The following is a 24,102-nucleotide window of genomic DNA, read 5'->3' on the forward strand; positions in this document are numbered from 1 at the left end:
CATCAGCATGAAACAACCCAATCCAAAAGGTGTGGTTTTCAGGATTCGGTGGCCAAGGACTTGAATCCCAGGCCAACAATAATCCCAGCAATCCCGGCAAAGGAATTAATTTATTTTTGAGGTCCTGGACCTTCAAGCCTGCATCGGAAAGCAGCTACCAGTTGCTCAAACAGAAAAAGGCACCCGAACATCAGCAAATGGTCCCAAGATACAGACAATGGCTGGAGGCACCATGGATGTGCCAAGCTGGCGATCTGGTGGAGTTGAAGAAGCTCCAAGGCACCTCTGTTCGCTGTTGGGTAGAATTTCATTTTTGGGTGAAAATCTCTCCACTTGCGTGTCTCCCAGCACTTTGTGTTGGACTCTGTTCTCCCGACTGGGAACCTTTTTCCCCACTCTTTCAGGTCTTTTACCTTATGGAACCCTTTTCAACCCTTTTGGTTGCATCTTTCTGGAGATATGCTTTCCTCCAACTTTTTAGGCATCTGCAATGTATTATTGCAGTACACAGCTAGGGGAGTTTTCCTAAAGTCCTACTTGGAGGTAAGACTTCAGTGAGATATTCCAGTGGTTTGTAGATCCCCAACCCTTAGTATCAGTCTGTACTACTCAGGAACCTTTGTAGAGTGGCAGAGCAGTTGGGCTGATCTCAAGAGGAAGATGTAAGCTGTAGGTAAGTACACTGAACCCAATTAGTAATGCACATCCAAGAAACACATTCTTTTATATTAAAATATAGATATTTACACAAGTGTCACTGTTAAACAATTATTTCAAAAAAGGTAGCAGGCGCTACTCTCCAGAAAGAACATGGCATGATAACCTGCTCTGAGATGAGAGTTTGCAGCAGACGCTTTTTGCTCACTGTACCTTTCACAGAGGGGAAATAGACTGATATGCAAATGGCTATTTCCCATCTGTGAAAGGTACAGCGAGGAAAAAGCGTGTGCTGCAAATGCTCATCTCTGAACTGGAATTCAAGCCATGTTCTTTCTGGAGAGGAGCGGCTCCTACCTTTTTTTGACATTTGTAAGGAACTTGGGGTTGGTCACCCTAAGTCACCTGGGGGCAACCAGACGTGGACTCCCTGCTCACTGCGCTCAAGGAGGCGCAGCTTCACCTCACTGATGAGGCCTAACAAGGCTGAAACATGTGTATGGGGTTGCTGTTGGTACTCTTGTTCAGAGAGGAATTGCCATAGCATTTCGGTGCTGGACTGCCTATGTGGGCGGGACAAAGACTGATATACAAATGGATATTTCCCATCTATGAAAGGTACAGTGAGCAAAAGCGTGTGCCGCAAACTCATCTCAGAACTGGTTATCATGCCATGTTCTTTCTGGAGAGGAGCGCCTGCTACCTTTTTTTGACTGTCAAACAATTAGTACAATAAACCAACACACACAGGTATACTTTTCAATACTGTCAAACGGCCACTTAGTTGGTAGTTGCTGAACGCTTACAATTGTTGTTACATGAATTAGTTTAACAGGTCTACCGTATCATTAGTAATAACATGCACACTTAACGTAATACTGTAATTATATTAAGTCAGTATACACTTAAGATAGTGGTTTAATTTTTTTAGGAAGGAAACCAGTTGGTTAGTGTAATACTAGCAGAGATTCCGGTTCTAGAGGCAGTTTCTTTGCACATCAAGTCTTTTAAAGTCCAAAATGCAACCCTAGCTAAAAGCCAGTTTGGAGAGGCTTGAAGTTTTGAAAAGAAGCAGAAGTCAAAAGTTCATGTGAACACTTTCTAGTCTCTAGGAAAGAAGATACAAGAAAGCTTAACCAATGTTGGAGACCCAGTGAAAGTACACGCTAATGGGGGACACAAGCAGCGGCATGGGTCGGGGGTTGCCCTGCATGCACGCCAACACTCTGGAGCGACTTTCTGGAATAAAGTAAGCAATACCTTTCCCCCCCCCCAAATGTACCTTAAATCAGAAAAAAGGTTTGTGCTTGATGCTCCGCGATGTTGGTCTGATGACAATGGACGGGATCTCAGCAGCAGTCTCGGAGGACGCCTGGCACGGCTTTCTTCAACTTCTTTGGTCACTCTGCTGTTTTGGCGCCTTTTCTGCAGTACCAACAAAGGATGCGATTCGCCCCAGTCAATCCTCTTCGGTTCCTGCAGCCCTACACTCTGAGGGGACTTGGACAAGTTGGATTGTGTCTCTAGGGTGACCTTTAGGGCTCAGCAAAAACGTAGGCGAACTCGGCCTTTGCACAACAATGCACTCAAAATGGGCAGCAGGTCTCGTGGTATTGCGGTTCCGTAGCTGTGGAAACTCACAGGACCCCGGAGATGGCTCAAATCTAAGTTGGTCTTGGGACTGGTTGTTCCCACCACTCCAAGGGAAGGAGTCATCCAATTCAGAGTTCTCTGTCGCAAAGAAAACTGGGTCAGGACAGCAGTAGTTTTGCAAAGCGTCTGCAGGCGTCTCTGGTCGCCTTCTTTGTTTACTTCAGCTTCCAGTGTTGAACTTGCTTTTCACTCCAGGAGCCTCAATTTTTATCCAGGTCCAGCCCTCGCTCCTCTGCAATCTTCCTCAGCAGTTTACAGAAAGGGGCGTGTGACTGTCCAATCAGGACAGCCAGACACCCAGTGGGAGTTGGTCCCACTCTGGCAGACAAAGGACAGCACTCTGGAGCCTAGGTGGGGACACAAGGGTTCCCAGCAAAGGCAAAACAGGCCTCCATCTACCAGGATGGTAGAAGAGCTGACGAAGAACAACCACGCTAGTAATGGGGAAAGAATAATGAAGGCCCCAAGCCCCTATTGTGCACTGCTGAGGCTATGGACATAGCCTGCAGTAGAAAGATCACACAATAGTAGGTAGGGTACGTCCAGTGCCACCAGCCATAACTAGGAGTTTGTCTATATGACTAAAGTCACAGGAGCAGAGAAGGGGGATACTGTGTATCTCTTTGGCACACACCAGCTTATGTGGAGTGCCAATCTCTCAGAGAATAACGTTTTAGGAGAGAGAGAACAGTAGTTAATCTACGGTAAAGAAAAGGATCTCAAAGGAGGACCCCAAGCAACACTGCCCATAAGACGCTGTGTGCTGCAATAGTAAAATACAGATGCCATTAAGAGTTATGGAGGAAAATAGACTCCATAGGACAGGTATAATACAAAGAATAGAGTTCCAAAAATTGAGCTCACAAGGATGAACGAGTGGAAAAAGACTTCAATCATTCAGGATTTTAGAAAAAGGTCCAGAAGTCCATCAAAAGGTGTTGGGCGTCTCACTAGGAGAGGGGATGAAGCACACAAATGATAAATCTCTCTAACAGCACTTTCTATGCAGTGTTGCTGGTAGCTCGTAGAACTGTCATTTTTGTTTTCCTTGTGCTAACATTTGTTACCAAGGACAGGGGGATACTTTTTATCCTACCCGACTTATTTTGTTGAATCAGCACACCCCACCTTATGTCGAGTGATGAGGGGACAGATTGCATCCCTTTTTCCGCTTCTCCTGTAACTTTCTAGTTACAGTGACAATTTCATCAGGTGGCAGTGGATGTTTTTTACCGATGTGTTTCAATCGCAAACACAGGCTGCTATCGCGGCTGTGGCATGGGGCACACTGGTCACCATTGACCTAAAATGGTGGCTGTACTTTGAAGACTTGTCCTTTTAAGCCTTCTTCTGCCTACTTGGTGGGAAAGGTCCCGTTGGGTAGTTTGTCTTTGGCAGGATTCCTTGCGAAAGTCTGCCAAGGCTCTTTGCAGGCATGAAAGGACAGTATGTAGGAGACCGAAAATCCCCTGGTCTTAGTCTTGCAGTGTGTCTGCCTGGATCCAGTTCGAACTGAGGCTGGCTGCTCTTTTGGACAAGCCGACCCCCAGATTTGCATGAAGGCTTGAATAGTGAATCCCAATGGCTTTCCTGCATGAAAGGCCTGGAAGGGAGAATCGACCAATGGAGACAAACCGAAGGATGCCTGCAGCCATTTCCAGTGAGCACCAGAGCTGACTGAGTGACCACTGCAGCTTCAGCCCCCTCTTCGGATCGACGGGGAAATTCCAGACCGGATGACTTCCTCCCATGGACTGCTGGGCCTAACCAGTCTCAAGACCACCTGCATTTTTAGCCCTTCCTCGAAGAGCTACGACCACACTAGGCGCTAGACCTTTTTGCTGTGCATAGTCTCCTGAAGCACAGTTCCGGCTGGAACTTTGTGGGTATCCTTCTGGGCCTACACTGACTCGCGCTCCTAGAAGTCTTTCAGACCGAGAAAGAGAGAAAAGTCTGCTGCGTGACAACCATCGCTGAACTCAACCCTGTGCAGACTCCCCAACGAGCCAGTATCTTGAAGATAGTCTGATGTGCGTCCAATCCGAAGAAGCCGACCATCTGCTCCTGCCAAAGGTTCTTTCTTCAGCCTCCAGGCCAAGAAACCGAACAGGAGTTGCTGTCGCCTCACCTTGGGAACCAGCCAGGGACATCGTTCTTTACTGTGCCACTCCTAGGTCCTTGCTGTATTGTAATCAGACTCATACTGAGCTTCTTGAGACACTTGGGGTGGACAACCTAATCGTGTTCTGCCAGGCCTAGGACATCGCTCTGCTGGGCAAAAGCCTCCAGGGGTCCAATGACCTCCTAGAAACTTCTTTAAACTAAACGTTTTACCTACTTGCAACAGTGAAGAATCCTTCAAAATTTGACAACTTTGATAGGGCCTGCCTTCCTCTGGTCGCCCGCCTTCCTTTGTTCTTCCGCCCATGGGCTCTGGTCACCCAGTGTTCCAACTGGCTTGAGGCTCATCCCCCCAGATAGGACTTGACTTTAAGTCTGGGCTGCCTAAAAGTTACTTATCTGTATCCTTGTACATAACAGAAATTATTTAGCCAACATTTAGGTAACTTGTATGGAACTGTATATCAGCTAAGAATTTACTATTGAACCAAGTAATGCTTAACGTGTTTCAGTGAATGTGTCTCTATATATATTATATTATCTCTACACATACATACAGTTCCCACTCACCCAGGGACATAGACAAAACAAAATAAGTCCAGCAAAGAGTGCTAGTGGGTCTCACAGGTGAAGGAGATGGGCATAAAATAAAAATCCTGACCTACCTCCATAGTTCCTTGCAATACATACATACAAGTAACATACAGTCAGGGGGAGTTTACCCTACACAGAATATTGCATGCAAGTGCAGCACTTAATTGTTTGCAAAGCAGGAATGTTAAAGGAAGATAAAGAACATGAAGAGAGCCCAACGCTGTAAGCAAACATGTATATTTTGACAACAGTTCTGCTAGAGTTCCTAACTAAAGACAAAGTTTGCTAAAAGACCAATGTCCAAGTTTGACTCCACACATAACGTACTTGATTCGGACTCCAATGGAGCGCCGGAAAGCCTGTGTTAAAGCCTCAGTCTTGCTCATTTCTAGAGAAAAGATCTCACTGCCGGCAATAGCTGTGAATGGTGTGTCCAATCCAAGAGCCTGAGCCATACCTAGCACAGAGTACAAGAAAACAAAAAAGACACATGTATTAGACAAAACGATTTGACAAATTACCCAAAGACTTTAATAAACAAACTCAGTTAACCAGAATCCTAGAAATCATAGGGGTGGGGTAATGGAAAAACTTAAATTCAGAGAGAAGATAACCCCTTAAATGTTGGTTTGTGAAGCATGCACGCACCCCCTCCCCCCCTGAGAGTGTTAGGGAAAGAAAACTGGAGGCGTTACGAACAGCGAGGACTGCTCCGGGAGGGAATTTCCTTGACAAAAGAAAATGAGGAAATATAACGTTTTTCATTTTTGCTGTCTCATCTGTCACCCTTGTGCCCTAGTGTTTATTATTTTTCCTTAAATCCTAGCAGACATTATGGCATTCATTGCTCCTATTGGCAGCAAGTATTGCTGGTCGTTAATCAGTACTGTGCAGATGTGCCCCAATCACAGACTATGAACATTTGGCCTCCTTCGAATGACTGGGGGAAAGCCACCGGTTTCGTGGCAATGGGTGCTGGGCTAAACCAGCATGAACAGACAACGGACTGTTCATCTACAGCGGAAGGTGTCACAGGGGTGAAGGTCCTACGCCCATCGACTGATAAGGATGTGGCCGGAAATGTGTGTTCACTGCCATGATGATTCACACCGGTGAGATCTAGTGCGTGACACCTTATGGACAGCGACATATATGGAAGGGGGACTAGTCGCTTGAAGCGGGCATTTCAATTGTTCTAGGGAAGGCATGAATAATGTACATGAAGGCCCAGTTAATTGCCTTTTAACGTAATGTGGACGATCGTGTGTTGTGCATCAAAGGAGCAAACCAGGATGGCGGAGCAGGTTATGAATGGGTCAATGCTAGGATGCTCTCTCTTTCAAGACCAACTGCAATAAACCCTCATCTCATTGCTTGAAATTAAGACTTTTTTGTGACGTTTACATGTTTCTTTGAAACAGGTCAAAGATATGCAAAGACAGCAATGCAGTGATCCGAACTATCAGCATTACAGAAGGGGCAGGCAGTGCTCAGGTAGACTCATCTCTGCTATCCACCCAAGTTCAGTAGAGATGGGTGTGATCTAGATGAGAAGACCTGGTAACAGTCTCTACAAGTGACAAAAAAAAACATTTCTGGAATGAGAAGACATTGGGCATGAAAATCTCAAGGTTTGACCTCCCTTCCAAACATAGATCTTTGAATTTCCAAAAGCGTATGACAGGAAAGGATAATATTTGGGTGTTTAGTATCATCTAAGAGGCCCTGATGTTGGACAACTATGGAATACATCCAGTTCTATTCCAAAAGATGTACAGTTCAAGAACTAGTCTGAAGGCACTTCAAATGCATTCCTTTCCCTAACCCTTATTCTTAATGTGTTGGCAAAGGTGATGGAAATTGGGGACTCTGTGCACTTAAGCACAGCCCATTAAAACTAACATTCTTTAAAACCTGACCCAAACTAGAACAAATGGTAAGAACTTGACCCCTCTCTCCAAACGTTCTCCATCACCAAGACTTACAAGCACATCAAAACTACCTTCACTTGCAAATAAATCAAAAAGTACCAAACAACCTCGTGTTTCATCCCCCTCGCTTACCACATGCTCACCAACTCGGCAACAAAAACAAAAGCCTCAACTCACATCGAAACAGTCACAACTATACACCTCTCGAATCAACTTGCACACTTAATTACAACACCCAGATCCTCCCCAGACACTGGAGGTCTCCCATATGGAAACGAAACGCCTCTGGTAAACAAATCACTATTCACCTACGTCGCTCCAGCACAGATGCCAGTCGGTCCCATTCTACATGCGGTCCTGTTCTACATGTACTAACAGGTAAGCCCAACACCTTGTCTTTTACCTCTACTCCTCTAACCCCTCCTCTCCATTTCCATTGCAGATCTAGCTATGCCCCTGGAAATCATGTAATTGGCAATGGGTCGTGGTACAAATCACAATACTATAATAACATTGTGTTATTTTTTTTACAGAAAAAAAGGGCACAAAGCAACCATATGCATTTGTCTCGTAATTTCCATGGCTTACGATCAGCTTGATTTAGCGGCATGAGGGAAGAGCTATTAATGCACAACGGAAGGGAAACAAGACGTGAATATTTCAGAGCACACATTCTGTATACTGGGTATGTGCTCCATCTCAAAATAAGCACTGGTCTGTGACAAGGGTAGGACTCCGTGAAGCGAACTGTAATAATGCTAAAGGGCATGAGTGCCATGGAGCTATCCTGAGACTATTTCTTGCAATCTCCTCCAATAGAGCCTGCAATGGACAGCTTATTCTGCAAAAGAGTGGACAATGCCCTGCAAAAGTACCAGAGCAAAATAAAACGTGGTACTGTACTCAACAGCAGACACCTAGACACAAATATGCGGTTCCCCAAAATTAAATGTAGTGTTATACCCATGGCAATGGCAGTCTTCCCGGTGCCCGGTTGGCCAGCTATCAGCACGGCCCGCCCAGCAATCTTCCCTTCTTTGATCATTTCTAAGATTACTCCGGCTGCGCGACGAGCGGCCAACTGGCCCACCATTCCCTGCGAAACCTGGGAAAAGAAAAAAGGCATTATTACTTTCATTGATTACTACCAGGACATGTGACCCATTGGAGACTTAAGGCCATAATCTGAAGGAGACCCCCCCTGACAGCTGTTCCATGGGCACAGACATGATCCCTTCCACAAGAGCTCTGAGTAAAATAGGGACAAGTTAATAAATACATGTAAAAATAAAATCAAGCTGGTGCCAGGAACATGAGGTCAAGAAGGGTGGTGGGTAACGTGACAGACATTATTCATTTGAGACTCAAGGAACTTCACATCCACATGTCAAAAACACTCATCCAGAAAAAACAATCTAGAGAATGACACCCGTTAAAATTACAAAAATTAAACAATTACTCCCAAACAACAGAAATATTACAGCATTGAAAATGAATAAAATAGCTAACAAATCAACTTACTAATCAACTTAAACACTTCTTCTGTACAACATTACACTTGGTATCAATCCTAAACAAATAAAAATCAGCTACGTTAAGCATATAGTAGCCCTTCTTCCTACTGCGAGATAATAAAGAAAAACTCCATAAAATGTCATGAATAATGACAAAATCCTTGGTCCATTCAATAAATACAACTAATGTTCACGGTCGATATAAGATAAAGAAGCGAGGTCAACCCTGTTATTTGCTGCAATCCATCACTATGAAATAAATCATGTATACATCATTAGTATTAAAGCATAATAGCTCCAATTCTTGCTCAGTGAGCATTCGGTTGGTTTTGATATCCTCCAAATAGTCACATCTCTGTACGAAGCAAAAAGGTTGGTGTGGTCCCAAAAATGTTATTTCCTATTAGGAGATGCTAAACAATTAGTACAGCCCCAAATTGATAAAACTGTATGTAGCCAGAGCTTGTGCTTTGGTATTATATTCCTATTCTAGGTTAGAGAGAATGGGCTCCAAAATATTTATCAAATAAATAAAAAAAAGCCCTGCCAGCTTGGGAAGTTAGAGTGCACAGCCTGATTCCAAGATGGCAGCCGCACCCTAAAGATGTCTGGCAGTGCACTCAGACTAACCCCATTTATTGAAAGGCATGAATTCCTCTTTTTAAGCATGCAGCCCCCTAGAGTTTGTTGGTAAGCAACTAGGAGCCAAGTGGAATGCTGAGAAGATCAACTTGGATCCCAGCCGCCCAGCGATCGTCTTCTGTGCATTACAAGCGGGACGTGGTGCGGCAGATCTCACCTAGAGAAGAGACTCTTTTGGAGGATTGAGGGACAGGAGGAACTACGCCCCCACGTTGGGAAGCTTCAACACAGGCACTCTGTGTTCAGGTTAGCGGCTGTCAGGCGGAGGACAACCGGAGCACACATGCCCGAGGGGCATCTCAATCCAATAAAGGGAGCAAGCTCCTTTGTCCTGTAGGTAAAAAGATCCTCACCAGATGGCATACAGGACATTCATTCTTCACATGCATGGCGAGGGGGGGAAAGAAGCCTTGCCAATGGGACCAAATAAAGACTTGCACTCTAAACTGTACCCTTTACAGAAATTGTGAGCAATTAGCCAGAATATACCATCCCCCCCACCCCCTCGACCGAGAACACTTCGACACACTCCTCTGAAGCAGACCAAAACAGCCTCGATACAGAGACGGCGGCGGCGAAAGACGACTTTGCTTCATGCTCCTTTAAGCCTCAAAAAGAGCTGATAGCACGAGAAATATCCACTATCACGTATAACGGTACTGAGATCCAGTTATTTCAAGATCTGCCACAAATTACTCTCCAAAAGAGATGTGAAATGCAGCCGGTGGTAAAAACTCTTCAATCAAGGGGAATCAAATAAAAGTGAACCCTTTGGCTTCATTTTCACCTTGCAGGGCAGACAACACAGGATCACCTTATGGTAAACTTGTCTGGCCCTACTTCATATCGAAGGTCAAGAACCGGAAAGAGCTTCTGGGACAACGGAAAGGTGTTCATCTCAACAAAGCAAGCCGTGGGAATGGTCGATGGCAACCTGTTGTGGGAGAAAGCGCGAAACAGAAAGATTGGAACACTCTTCGTGGCCCTGCTCCCAAACCACCACCAGAATGGAGGTGCGCATGAACATGGCGGTCTATACGCATTTTGCTCAAGGACGGACATAAGGTGTACTATGTGAAAGGGACTACGAGCACACCATCTTGGGATCAATCTGTTCAGGTAACAAATGGGGGTGTTAGGCAAGATTGTATGTAGTGGCCCTGTGGGAGACTACACAAGCCTTGTCCTCTTGGCAATAGGTAATCCAACTATTGGTATAAGTCTGTACTGCACAAGTTGGTAGAGTGACTGAGCAGCCAGACTTATCTCAAAAGGGGTAAATGTGAGCTGTAGAGGTGTAACAGATTCACAAATAACACATAAATAATAAGTCAGTTTTAAATAAGCCTTCTTTAGAAAGGGCAATAGGCAACAATAAAAACACACTTCAAAACACTTCCTCAGATTTAAGTTAAGCAGTAGATACCCTTTTGGGATGTGACACACACACACACTTTTCCTCCTACACCCTGAGGTGACTTCAATAACTAGGACACTGTGGACATTGATAAATCACTTTTACACTTAATGCAATACTGAGTTTGTGGAAAAGATTATGGAAGGAAAAGGGTTAACAGGTTCTCAGAATATGTGAATACTTTGCAATCTTACCAATGCAGTGTAGGGTAACCCTTTCCCAGCAATACACATAACTTATGCACCACCTGAGGGCCAGTTAAACAAAGTCAACAGGGCAGAAGGGACTGCAGGGAGCCACGACAGCCAAAGTCAATTGGGACAAATCTAGGTAGCGGAGGCACTTCATCCGATAGCACACGTCTTGCACAATGTTATTTAGAGAGTTTGAAGATAAAGAATCACTGTTGAGCCGCAAGCTGTAAGGCTTGTGAAAGCAAAGCTGCAAGCAACTCTGCAGAAAAAGCAGCTAATGCAAGTCTCCAATGAGACAAACAAGCTACAGACCAAAAAGGTAATTACCCCTTTAGTGAAGACAGTACCTTGGGTTGGAAGAAGAGGATCCAGCTGGCTTCTGTTTTTTCGCCAAATCAGCTGCCCTTCATGGTTTCAGATACCGGTCAATAGCAGCACTGTGGTTCTTGGACACCTGGTGGACTTCCCTTGCTTCTGGAGCCAAGCACACTGTTGAGGTGGCTCAGGCCTGGGTCATCCTGCTTCAAGGGAGTCCTTTGGATCTTCCTGGAGCTCCGGCCGCTTAAAGACATGCATTTGTTTCTGGTGTTCCTGACCCCTGGCACTCGGTTCCAGCAGCAGCAAGGAGTACAGCCAGCAGGGAGAGGGGTTTCAGCAAAGTTCGTCTTGGGATCAGTTGGTCCCACCAATCCAAGGGAAGAAGTTGTCCGTTCCGGGCTTCTCTAATCGATACAAACATTTTCAATGCCTAAACTCCCCACATTGAATCACTGGATGCCCCCACTATGGAGCAGAACATCTTGATCAGGTTCTTTAGAACCGAAAACCAAAAAACAACTCATGCCATCTTTTCTCATAAAACAGCTGGCCTGAAGTAGCCCCCTCCAACCCCCTTGATGCAGCCTCAATCGCCTCTATGGTGCTTCACTTAAGATTCGAAACAAGCAGAATAACCACTTGTTTTACTCATTAAAGTGAAGCCAATACCACAGAAGAAGGAACAAAAAGGGTGGAGTAAGGTGTGCATGTGTGTGGCCTTTTATGCTACATGCATTTGTCACCCAATATCTTCAATCCAGTGCACCACTGAACAAAGTGGACCTCTGCTGCAGTACGGACAGATTTGAAGACTGCTTAGAGAATAATGCTGCTCCTAATTTATAGAAATCATCTCCCAAGACAATATGATCAAAAGAAAAATCTCAAAATTAAAATTGTACAGACCTACAAATCCACCATCAGGAATGAAAACTGTTTTATTCCTAAAAAATTCCCTTTGCCCCCAACTTACCCAAATTGGGAGTACAATAGCGTTACCTCAAATTCTTATCCGAGGCCATGCGTTCAAGCTTTAAACATCTTGCCGCCCTGACTTAGTTCTGAATCAACAAATTAAGATACCCCCTTTAGTCCTCATCCGAAAGGCACTCAGCCACAGCAATCCTATTAGGTTATTTCCTTACCCATGCACATGATTTGCATGTTTTCCCGTTTTTGGGAAGCGCAAACCATACTTTGAGGTTAACACCCTCTTCTGGAGGGCAAACATTTTATTATAACGTTATTTATTGAGCACTTTACAGAGATATTTAACAATACATATACACAACAGTGCACTTTTCAAAGGTAACAGAACAGATATATACAGCGGCGGGTAGGATAAAGGGGGCACAGACGAGGGGTACAGCTGCACAGGGTGGCGGGGAGGAGAGGGACGGATGACATCTGGCGAGTAAGGTGGCGTGCGAGCGATGCAGTGGACTAAGTGTTGAGGAGCAGTGACTCCTTAAAGAGGCGAGTCTTGTTATTTTCTGAATTGTAGGTGCGAAGGGACAAGTCTACCGCTGACTGCAAGGAGGTTCCATAGTCTTACGGTGTAGGCAGGGGACTTGTTTTCGGGTCCATTCCTTTTTAGCAGCAGCGGATTTGTAATGAGTCTGAAATTTGCTGAGTTCTAGTTAGAAGGGCAGGGTACTGAAACATTGATAAAAGATCAACAGACCACTACTGGTCTGTTAACAATGTGGACCACTGCAATCACTGAAGCTTTTTAGGGTGCCAGTAGTCAACCAAGTTGTAGGGTCCTTTCACTATCTTCCAAGGACTACTTTTTTCTCCAGGAACTTTCAAGCTGTTAGGAAAAATCTCTTTAGGAACTTTCCCTCCGTATTCTATGGACCCCAAAAAGTTTCTGCTTTTCACATGGACCAGACTTTTTACAGTGAATTGAAGCCTTCAGATTCACCCCACTGGACTTTTGCTCACATGTTATGGGGGGACTGTCTAGCCATTTAAGCTGTCGGTACTAGGATAGTATGTTTCCTCTAGCCTTTCGACTGTTAATTGTTTTTAGTAACGTTTTATCATTGCACAATGCATCTTACCATGCAGTGCAAACAGGTTTCTTTTGACTGCACCCAAATGGACATTTTTGGTTACTTTAAATGGGCCCAAAGACAAGCTGGTCGCAGCAGTTGCATTTTTACTATTTTTGCAATACTGTTGAGCCTTACTGCGTTTGGCTACTAACTGAATAGTGTCCCAAAAATGGCCGTGCCACAAGGTTTTCCTTGTTCTTTTGGCCATTTAGTTTGTTGCCTTTCTTCCGGCCCCGCACAGATCAGGAAACTCCTTTTAAGTTCATGCACTTGCCCAGGAAAGGCTTACTTTTCGAAGGCTAGCTCATCACACGTGAGTGGGGTCCCAGGAACTGGGCTGGACTGTCTGGTCCCAATCCACATACTGGCGCATTAGAGTCTGGTGTGCATTTTTAGCAGAGTTTCCCCAAAGTCTACCAACAGATGAGACGCTATAAAACTATCCCTTGGTAGACATGCCCCAACTCTTAGTATACATCTGTACTACCCAAAGGTTTGGTAGCATGGCAGAGCAGCCGTGCTTATTTTAGGAGGAGGATTTGAGCAGTAAGTACAACTCAGTAAATACATAGTCCCAAAGAAACTCACACTTGCAGTTATAGTAAAATAGACATTTATTTTACATACACACACACAAGGCAAAGCTATATTTAGGTAAGTAAGTACTAGTTAAACTAATCAACACAATAGAAAACATAAGCAGTATTTCAGACAAGTAAACCAATTGTAATGAAATGTACAGTAACATAACTTATTACAGTAACTCAGAAAATGCTCCATTTTAAGAATCAAAAGGGCTATTCAGCACCAGCAATTCAATACTTTTATAGGCTTATCATACTGTCAGTGGCCACAAGCCCACAGTCCATGGGAATGCACGTTAGCCACAGCTGCAGACAAGGTAAAGTTAATACTTAGATTATAAATAAGTAGAACGCTTTTGTTGGTCAAAATGTTATCAGGGACCTATAGGCGCACAAGCATTAGGCCGGGGTGAACGGTATGGGTGAACACCCAAAACCAGAATCTGCACTCCAGTAACACAGAAGTGACAAAATGACTGAGTTAAGTATTACCCTGAGCTCCACAGTACCAGAGGAGTGATGAATAAGATGCTGCTGGATTCTTTCACAGTGCAACAGCGGTACCTTGGTTGTGGTGACGAAAGGAGTGACTCTGGAAGGGATGTCGCTGCAGCAGTTGAGAGAAAGGACTCTTAGCAAGGAATTCTTCGTACTCCCACGTCTCTGGAGGTCCAAATGGAGCTCAAGGTTCTGGGAGTATTCGCTCAAGGGAAAGCGATGCACTGCAATTGGGTCGGGGTCCCCTGGTATTGGCGGTTTGCAGTCCTGCAAGATCATGCCATGTCAGGGGATGGCTTGTTTTCTTTTGGCTGGTGGGACCAACTAGCCATAGGGAAGGAGGAGTCCTCTTCGGAACGCCTCTGTCGATTTAAAAATGGGGTCAGGACAGCAGTGGTCTCTTTGCGGTTACTGCAAGGGGGTTCAGGCGTCTTCTTCAGATCTTCTGTTCCAGTGGTCAACTTGCCTTCTGCCTCAGGAACCTCATCTTTTATCAGGATTTCACACTCATCTGCAAACTCTCCCTGCAGTTTACAGAAAGTTCACAGAAAGGGGCGGTTGCTGTTCATTCAGGACAGGAACAGGGTTCTTTCGGGCATACAAGAATACAAAGAATAGCAGAGCTTCGGGATGCTCCCATGCTTCCTATCCTCGCAGACACACTGGAACCTTGGTGGGCTACACGAAGGCTTCCTGCTGAAGACAAAACTCAAATTAGGACCTTCCACTCCCAGGATGGTAGACAGACCAAGAAAGACAACCAATGTTGAAAAATGTAAGTAGCCACCATGTTGGAATAGCCGCAGCTGTGAATACAGCCTGCGGACAAAAATAGCAAAAAAGTCTGCAAAACAAGTATACTGCCACATGCCATAGCTATAGGATTGTTACTGTAACAAAAATGTTACAGTAGCTGAGAGAAAGGGCATACTAGGTTACCCCTCAGCACTACATATGGTGGGGTGTGCTGATCTCTCACAAGAAAAGCTAAAAATTATGAAAAGTATCCCTCCAACCTTGAGACCAGTAGTTCTTAGGAGGAAAAAAAAAAAATATATATATATATATATATATATATATATAAAAAGAACCCAAGTGGCTCCCAGCAACACTGCACATAGGGTGCTGTGGGCTGCAAAAGTGAAACACAGGTCTTTAAAAAGGTTGGGAAGAAAGCGTGAACCCATAAAATAAAGTAAAAACACAATGAACAGGGTTCCCATGAACAGAGCAAGAAAGAATGAATGCGGGGGAAAAAGGCTCTGCCCATTCAGGAAAACAAAAAAGGTTCAGAAAAAAAGTGCCGGGGGTCTCATTAGAAGAAGGCATCAAGCATAAAATGGATACATCTCCCCAACGTAAAAGCTTGCCTGAAACCAAGAGTGGTCCCCGATTGGACCGCTGCTGGTGTGCATTTGTAGGTCAGATCGCGCCATTGGAGGGCTGAGTCTGATCACTAACCTGACTCGGATAAGAAGAGTTGTCCTGCAGCCACTTCAGCAAAATCTGAAGAGTAGCCAAGTATCCTGTAGTAGCTGAGAAGACCGCGGACGATCCCTGATCTGGCTGGGATCACAGTGGAGCCCTGTCTGACTACTGATCTCTGAAGACCCTTGTTGGTGCTTCAATCTTCTGGACTAGTAGGAAGAACTGGTGCCATCATCCTCTGGTACCCAAGCAAGTTGCAGCCTCTGGAAGTGTCCCTATACCACCCAGTGGTCTGACTAGCACCAGATAGGGACAGAAACAGTGTTGGTGCAAGTTGCAGCCCAGAACTCCAGAGGTCTTCGGCTTGTGCAACAAGAGGTCCTCCTGCAAAATATCAGCTCACTGCCAGCAACAGGTCCAGAGATAGACGGCATAGACGGCATTTGTAACTCGGACGATCATGGCTCCTGGTGTTGCAGTGAAATTGGGTAGTCACAGCAACCTGCTTTCCTGTGCCTGGAGTGTCCCGAGGAGCGCTGCAGCAGTGGTTCTTGCATTGGTCGCCGAAAAAGAGGGTGCACCAAGCTTCCATCCGCGACTGGAACCCTTCTTGCGCCCGAAGCTCCTGGGCACCAGGTGTTAGGGAGAATTTTCATTTCTGTGCCAGCTCTTTTGTTGAACTCATGGCTTTTTAATTTTTACTACTGAGTAAGTGGGACCTTTTTCTCACTCACTGCTCTGTTTTCCCAACCATGATTTTCTATTTTCCTTACTGTTTTATGGAGTCTGGTAAACTCCATAGGCATCTGCTTTTGCACAGTGACACACAGCACCCTTTGTGCATTGCCACGGAGAAGTCCATTGTGCTTCTCAATGTTTAACTAAATGTTCTTGATTGAACCATTGTTCCCAAGAATAGTAAGATGATCCCTGTCTTACTTACCTTTACTTTATGGGCCCAGCACACACCACCCTATGTGGAGTGCTGGGGGGTTACGTAGTAATTCTGTTAACCCATTCCTCCTGTAACATTTTGTTACACTTACTCACTTGAATGGCTGGTGGCAGTTTTTTTTTGTTTACTACCTAGTGACATGTATCTGCAGGCTGATACCTCAGCTGCAGTGCTGCACACAAGGGTGACAATTTTTGCAAAATGCACCCCCCCCCCCTCACCGTCTACTTCTTTTGGCATTTCTTGTTAAGTTTCTTCTAGGCTTTTACTCTGTTTGCATCAGGTTTGAGCCCTTTGTGTCGTTTGATTTTGGCGGGTTTCAGCCTTGAAGCCCACCCAGGCTCCAGTGTGTCTGGACAGGCAGAAAGTGTGGGAGGGCCCCGAAACTGCCTTGGCCTTTGTCTCCTGGTGTGCCCGAGTGAAACCAGTTCCTATTGGCTGGATGGCTGTCCAAAAAGGACAGCCACCCTGCTGTGTGATTGACATCCTAGGGCTGTGAATAAATGGGAACTTGCATAAAAAGAGGTTTTTGGGACGAAGACGAGAGTCGACCACTGGAGGACAACATCCGAAGCAGAGGCCGAGAGAAGGCACCAGCAGCACCCCCCTGGATCGTGAAGTGCCTGGTATGCTCACCCCTTTTCAAATCGACAGGGAAGACCCGTAAAGGACGACTTCCTCCCTTAGGCTGATGGGACCAACTATTTTGGCGCAACCCACGATTTGTTGCGACTTTCCAAGGCTGCAGAAGCCCAATACCCGTGGTACCTCGACCACTTGTGAGTGCATGGTCTTCTGGATCCGGCCAGATCTTTGTGGGCACCCAGAGGACCCTACAGAAGCAAAAAATCCATGTCCAGAGTCCCCTCACCAGAGTCCAGGACAGAGGGATCAAGGAAATCCTAACCAGAGCTTTTCGTTCTTCATTGGCGCTGAGAAAAAGGTGCCAAAATCACAAAGAGCCGCTGGAACGGTGGAGATCCATTGGTGCCAAGTCCCTCTCCAGAGTTCTGCCGCAGGAGCCTGCCAGATACCCTCCCTTTCGTCACCACAACCAAGGACCAGGAACAAGGGTCGACTGCATTGCATGGTGAAGGCAACCAGCTGGAACACTTCCTTCATTTTCAAGGTACCCCGAGCCCCACAGTATTTTATCCATTTGCCACTTGGGGTGCTTCTTATCTTTGAGAGTGCAATTTAACCCTACTCCAAGTTGACCTCAATTTACCTGCATTGGCCTTACAGCTTGTGCTTCCCAAAGGTGACTCCTCTCGAGTTGCTGTAATTTCTATTTTGTACACGGACTATTTAAGAAAATATTTCTAATAAGAGCATCAGAACTTTGACTTTGTCCATCGACTTTGGCTTCTCCCTAAAGAGCTCCTTCTGAACCTATTGGATTTGGCAGTGCTTGTTCCCTTACCGGTTGAACACTTTAATGATGGTATAATCGACTGCCTGCATCCCTTTGGGAGAACCTGTTAGTTATAACCCATATGCCTGTTCTGATCTAACCCTAGCCTTTCCTTCCTTGAAAACTCAACCGTGCAAATGTGATACTATACAAGTGCTATACAGACCTCAAATGACGTCACTTCTGGGTGCTGGAACATGTGTAACATGAGTGAGTTACTCACCTGCTTTATTGTTCACTTTTTTATTGAACCCTACCGTAGGATTGTTAGAGCCAATTACTTTTTAAAGAATGCTTTAAATATCTTTGTGTATAAATAATTCATGTATTATAACTTTGTAAGTGTTTACTTGGATACCTGTATTTACTGGTTTCATTGCACAGCGCTTCAGCTCACATTACCCCTCTTAAGATAAGCCTGGCTGCTCAGTCACACTACCAACGTGTGTAGTACAGGCCTATATTAAAAAGGTGGGTTACCTAATACCATGGAGATAAGTCTAGTGTAGTCCCACACCAGTTGGACTGCACTCATTCTTACCCAACACCAGGTGACCGGAACCCCACTCCCCCTTCTGATATTTAGCATTGGCCTCCCTCCATGCTACCTTCATTGGTTTGGCTAATCGCCCAGATATTGCTCCCTGTTCACAATAATCAGGATGGCCTCCTAAGCATCTGTACACCAGGCTAGAGTTAAGAAATCCATTCCAACAGATCAACATAGTATGGCCACTGGGTATCCTAATAAGCTGTATGGTATGGCATCAATTGACTGTACCTGCCTGGGTTCCAAGGCATCGTCCAATCCCAGGCCTCGAATGTGTGAATGGGCTCCTGTAAGAGAAAAACAGACGTTATTAGTGCACTTTTTTTCCAAGCCTCTTACAGGTTTTCCTTTAACATAAACATAACGAACACATCTATTCAGAGACAACCAGATTGTATCATGACTACCATGAGCTCCCAACCATGTGGCTCATGTATGGCACACCCCAACTTCCCCCATTACTACCCTCTGTGGAGTCTCACCTTTTAAACCCAGGTCATCTTTTTAATGGGTACCTGCAAGGAACAAGCCATTCATTGTTCCCTTATTATTAAACTGGTAAAAAAGTGCACTGCCATCCAACACACCAAGTAGCTGCCACCCGCCACTGGGTAACAAGGAGCAAGGCGGCCTGCCGAGGGAAACAGATTAGGACTATCATCCTCACAGGGTGCAGCTTCAGTACTGTTCCTCATATGATGCAGCATACTAATTGTATGTTTTTGAGCAATACATGCTAAGTGGATTCCCTGCAAAGAGCACAGGTTCACTCACCATTTTAAAATACAAGAGAGCTGTGGAGAGACAAGACGTGACCAGATCGTAACTAGAATACCCTTGGGGGGGGTTATCCATGTGACAGGCAGGTCACATTATCTAGGAATACTTTGAACAAACAAAAGAAAAACTGGCAAAATGAGTAGCATTACCCTTTTCCTGCTCTGTGCCATGCTGATCTATACTATTACATGCGTGCTCTACTACTCTCACCCGTGCACCGTACTTAGCGGTTTAGCTGTGGGGCCAGGGGTGGCTTAGAAGCGTTATTCTCACTCAGACTCATTTGTAGTATTCCAGTTCTAGCGACAGGCTAAGTATTATTTTTTATTTTAATCGCCTGCTCATCTGTCACTTTTCACCACCATAAGGCAGGGGCGCCGAGTTCGCGGGGGATCCGGGGCCCGAGCCCCCACCGGCAGAATGAAGTCGAGGCTGAGCCCCCCCCCCGATCCCTCCCCCTCAACCCCACCACCCCTCAACTGCCGGGGCGCAGAGAAGAAACACATCCATACTGTTTCTCTCTCTGGCGGCCCGGGTAAAATGCGGATTAAAAAAAACATGTTTAGAATTGAGGGACAGATGCAAAGCAAGAGGCTCTTGCTTTGCATCTGTCCCTCAATTTCTAAAAATCGTTATGGGTTGGGTATACTTCTATATCTGTGCACCTTGGTACACAGATGTAGAGGCACACCGAACCCAAAACTATTTTTAGAAATTGAGGGACAGAGGCTCGTTACGTCTTTAGGTAAATACGCACATGCGCGAGCCTCGTTCCAGGCCGCGCATGAGCAGTGTGAATAAAGACGGTCCGTGCGGCATTTGCCGCCGGGACCTCATAAGCTGCAGACATGCGTTTGGTGTCTCATTGTACGAGTGCATGCGTGCGAGCGAATGAGGCGGCCGGAGGCACGGGCTTCGCCATCACAAGGCTCTTGCTTTGCTACTGTCCCTCAATTTATAAAAATCGTTTTGTGATGGGTGTACCTCTACATCTGTGCACCCCTGCATTGCATTTGCGGAGGGAGGGGGCAGGGAGAGGGAAAATGATACTTTTTGCATGTCTCTGAGTGTGCAAGTGGTGAGGGTGAATGCTATGGGCGGGGAACATAGGCATTGAGGGAGGGAACTCCCCTGAATTCTAAGGAAGGAAACAGCTGGGGGGGGGGGGGGGGTTGGTGGGATCACCTTCTTGGGGGGGGGGGGGGTTGGTGAGGGGGGGCGGGAGTAGAATTTGATAATTCGGCATTTAAGACCACACAAATCGGCCGAAATAAATTGGTCTTTTTTGTATTTGTTCTTCAAAATGCAGAATTATCACATAGAACTCTGTATGAATCTTGCCATACTGTTGACGTTGTTCAGTGTAATAGCATTTAATGGGACCGTACTTACAGGGCTGCTGTAACTCAATGGTGCAGAGCTATTGGGCTTCTAGAGAGACAGTAACAGAACTTCTCAGCAGGGATGTGTAATCTATATGAGCCAGCGCTTTCTAGTAGAGCTAGCCATATTTGAAATGGGGCAATGCGGGTACTCCTCAGTTAGCTCGCTATACTCTTGATGGGATAGTAACGCTGTTTCCCCAACAGGGCTTCTATAATTATTGAATCTTCTCAGCGGGAATACTATGCTTTTGTTGAGGCAATGCTAGTTCATTTTAGTGGGGCTGCTATACTTCTGATGGGACAACATTAGCACTTCTCAGTTGAACTGCTACACTCTTACAAGGCTTAGCACTTCCTATCCCAATTTATTTTTATTGGTTAATTATAATGCGCGTAATGCCCAGAGGTTTCTAAGCGCGGACCGAGGGATCAAACCTGTGTTGCGCGGACCGAGGGATCAAACCTGTGTTGCACGAACCGAGAGATCGAACCTGTGTTGCTCCGTGTCATCTTGCTTCCAAGGTGAGCATGTTGCCCCTGAGCTATCCTCCTGAAGATCTGAAGTAAATTTAATGATACAGAACCAGAACTATTGAGCAAGTTTGATATCATCTTCATCAACAGAATAACAACACCGTCGTGGTTATGCAAGAGCTAATATACTTTTCACCATTGGGACAGTACTGCCACTTCTCAGAGGCTTCTACACCTTTTATGGGGCAGCACTGATCCAGCCTACTGGACAGCTTCACTTTTAATGGCACTTCTCAATAGGGCTGTTATACTTCAATAGGAAATGACCAACACACTACCCTGCAAGGAATTGCATACTCTTGATGCCACCGAAGCAGCACTTCCACGCACCACAGTTGCTTTATTTTTAATGGCATAGTGCGTGTACTTCTCAGCCACTCTGCTTTACATTTAAACAGACCGAATTGTCATTTCTCAGCAGGACTGCAACACTATACCATCGTGTTCTGTATGTTGAGTACTTCTTCACCACGAATATGGATTCATGGCACTCTCCCAGTGTCTAAATAGTATATCTGGCTACATTCGATTGGCAACAGGCATGTCCCGAGCTGCCTGCTGTCCCTAAACTGCCACTCAGGATGTTGGAAGCCGTAATGGGGGAAGAGATAGAAGGCTTGTGCCTGTAAGATATCAGAATATATAATTGTCTTCCCAGATGAGAGACTCACTCCATTAATATACATGGGGTTACTGAGATGACCAAGAGTGAAACTGTACATAAAGTTGTGAGATTACCAGCAAGAGGTGATACTATCCAAGGAGTGAGGTGCCCACTCAATATATCACACTGTTTAAATGTGTGAGACCCATCCTGAATGCTTGCCCAAAGAGCCTTGGCCAGAATTTCACACTGAAGTTAGTGAGCATGTGATCCGGGGTCTGCAGCCCACACACACGCAGGGAATTCCCATGCTCCCACTTGCGAGATTTGCACCAAATAAGTGAGATTGTGCTCCAAGGTAGGACGCTCACGCACAGTGGTTTGACACACTCACAGGATGGGATGGCATTTCTGTCTCCCATCATACTTGTGTTGCTCTGCCTTTTTATGGCTACTACAACCTGTATTATTATAGAGGGGTGGAGTAGGGGCAGTGATGGCCTACTGGAATGCAACTGGAAGGCTGAAACCTTCCTACTTGACTTTAGTATATGCAGTACAAGCTAGCCAATGTTTCCACTGTTCTGCGCCCCACCCACTTGCACCAAGTTGGCGACTACGTGCAAATGCGGTCATATAACTGCCGGTGATGTAACTTCCTACATTTGGGCACCCCCCGAGAAAGTCGGCTCTTAAGTGTCATGTGAGAATAGCGCATGCAACACAACAAAATTAAGCACTAGTGCACCAAAACTGCTGTCCAGAGTGTAATGTCTCAGCAGTTGAACCATGCTATCAAACATGTTGTATCATTAACTTTATGGCAGCAGGACAGGTGTTTAAATAGTACAGAACATTAATTTGTTTTTTAATTGGGAAGAGTGTTGCTTCTTTAAGAGGGCTCACTTTAGTCATGGGAAGTTTAAACGTACACACTTAAGTTTACAAGTCCGTGAAAAGTGGATAAATTGTCAGAAAGGTAAATGGAGAAAACATCGCCGTCGTCGCTGCTAGTCTGGTGCTCGGGTGGAAAATACCGTAGGTGGGGCTTGAATTGCATTGCGTGTGCGGAGATATCACCATAGCAACAGCTTGGCATCAAACAGGTTGTCAAAGGCGCTGCCATGTAGCTAGCAGAAAAGACCCCACCCGCCAACCGTTCTTAAAACTGAGCATCAAAAACACCAACATCGTTCCGCAGAATAAACCATTTCGCGGGAAGAATGCTTGGACCAAAAATGTATCTGTTTTGTAAACGGTACTAATGCCATTTGTAGTGTACAGAATGCAAAACGCACCACAAAGACAGAAATCGCCACAACAGTCATGCCAACCTGCACAGAAGAGGCACATGCTAAGTATCGTTCCGAGACACAAATGCTTATACAGGTATAACTCGTCTACTCATTCCCAAACGTTCTCTAACACTGAATACCACTTTTTCTCTACATGTGACGATACACTTACCAATCCTCTCGATGCGGGTAACATCTCGTACCTCTGGCACTTTCGTGGTCTGTAAAAAAATAAATAAAATAAAAATCGCCTTACATGGAATAGAGTCCCCACTACCACCCACTCTCTACTCCTACATCCCAGATTCCCATCAGCGAGCCATGTGGTGGCCTGACTTCATGCTCATGACCACCCACCACTTTTTTACATCCTTCCTGCGGCATGCTTCACTGTCTGCTTATTTCTTCCAACCTGCACTGATCCTGTCGCTGCGCAAGGTAAGTGTTCCATGTAATGATGCTGGAGTAAGATGATAACGACTTGGTTATCGTGTTACTGCGCTAGTATCCTTTACTGCGAGCTGTCAAGCAGTATTTCAGGGAATACCACAGTGTAGTTTTGAAGGCTTTCCCCACACTCAAGCACGCTCACCGTTGCTGTTGCCATGTTGCAGCCGCTTCACCAGTCTCCACCTGCGCCACCCAACCCGGAAGTGATTCATACACAGTGACCGTTCTACGAAAAGTGGTGCCCGACTTCCGGTGTAAGAAACAGAAAGCGGACAACAAGCACATTATCCGTTCTTGAGGAGCTCAATGTTCTGACTAACTCCTATTCATCGTAAGGGTGGGGAACGGAATGAGAACCGTGGTTGTAGCTGGCCGAAACCGATGCGCACGTCGATAACACAATAAACAACACGCATTCGTTTAACTAAAAACAACAGTATTTAGTTATATAATAAAACATATTTTTTTTTATGGATTGCTTCATTTATTGTTTCAGTTATGTTCTGGCTTCCCAACTAGTCTCC

The 24,102-nt window shown here is 45.4% G+C and overlaps 1 protein-coding gene across 1 annotated transcript in view; it reads right to left on the minus strand.

Moving 5' to 3' along the window:
* Nucleotides 1–23,860, minus strand: part of RUVBL2 (RuvB like AAA ATPase 2) — a 220,411-nt gene extending 196,551 nt beyond the window's left edge. Inside the window, exons 1-5 of the mRNA XM_069605872.1 lie at nt 23,721–23,860; nt 23,301–23,349; nt 18,762–18,817; nt 7,920–8,061; nt 5,353–5,482 (exon numbers count right to left, since the gene is read on the minus strand). Coding sequence (XP_069461973.1) covers nt 5,353–5,482; nt 7,920–8,061; nt 18,762–18,817; nt 23,301–23,349; nt 23,721–23,735 — 392 coding nt within the window. The 5' untranslated portion in view covers nt 23,736–23,860. The remainder of the gene's footprint in view (nt 1–5,352; nt 5,483–7,919; nt 8,062–18,761; nt 18,818–23,300; nt 23,350–23,720) is intronic.
* Between the last annotated feature and the right edge of the window lie 242 nt (nt 23,861–24,102).

The sequence above is a fragment of the Ambystoma mexicanum genome, chromosome 1p (assembly GCF_040938575.1).
Source record: "Ambystoma mexicanum isolate Mex_15411 chromosome 1p, UKY_AmexF1_1, whole genome shotgun sequence".
NCBI classification, from domain to species: domain Eukaryota; kingdom Metazoa; phylum Chordata; class Amphibia; order Caudata; family Ambystomatidae; genus Ambystoma; species Ambystoma mexicanum.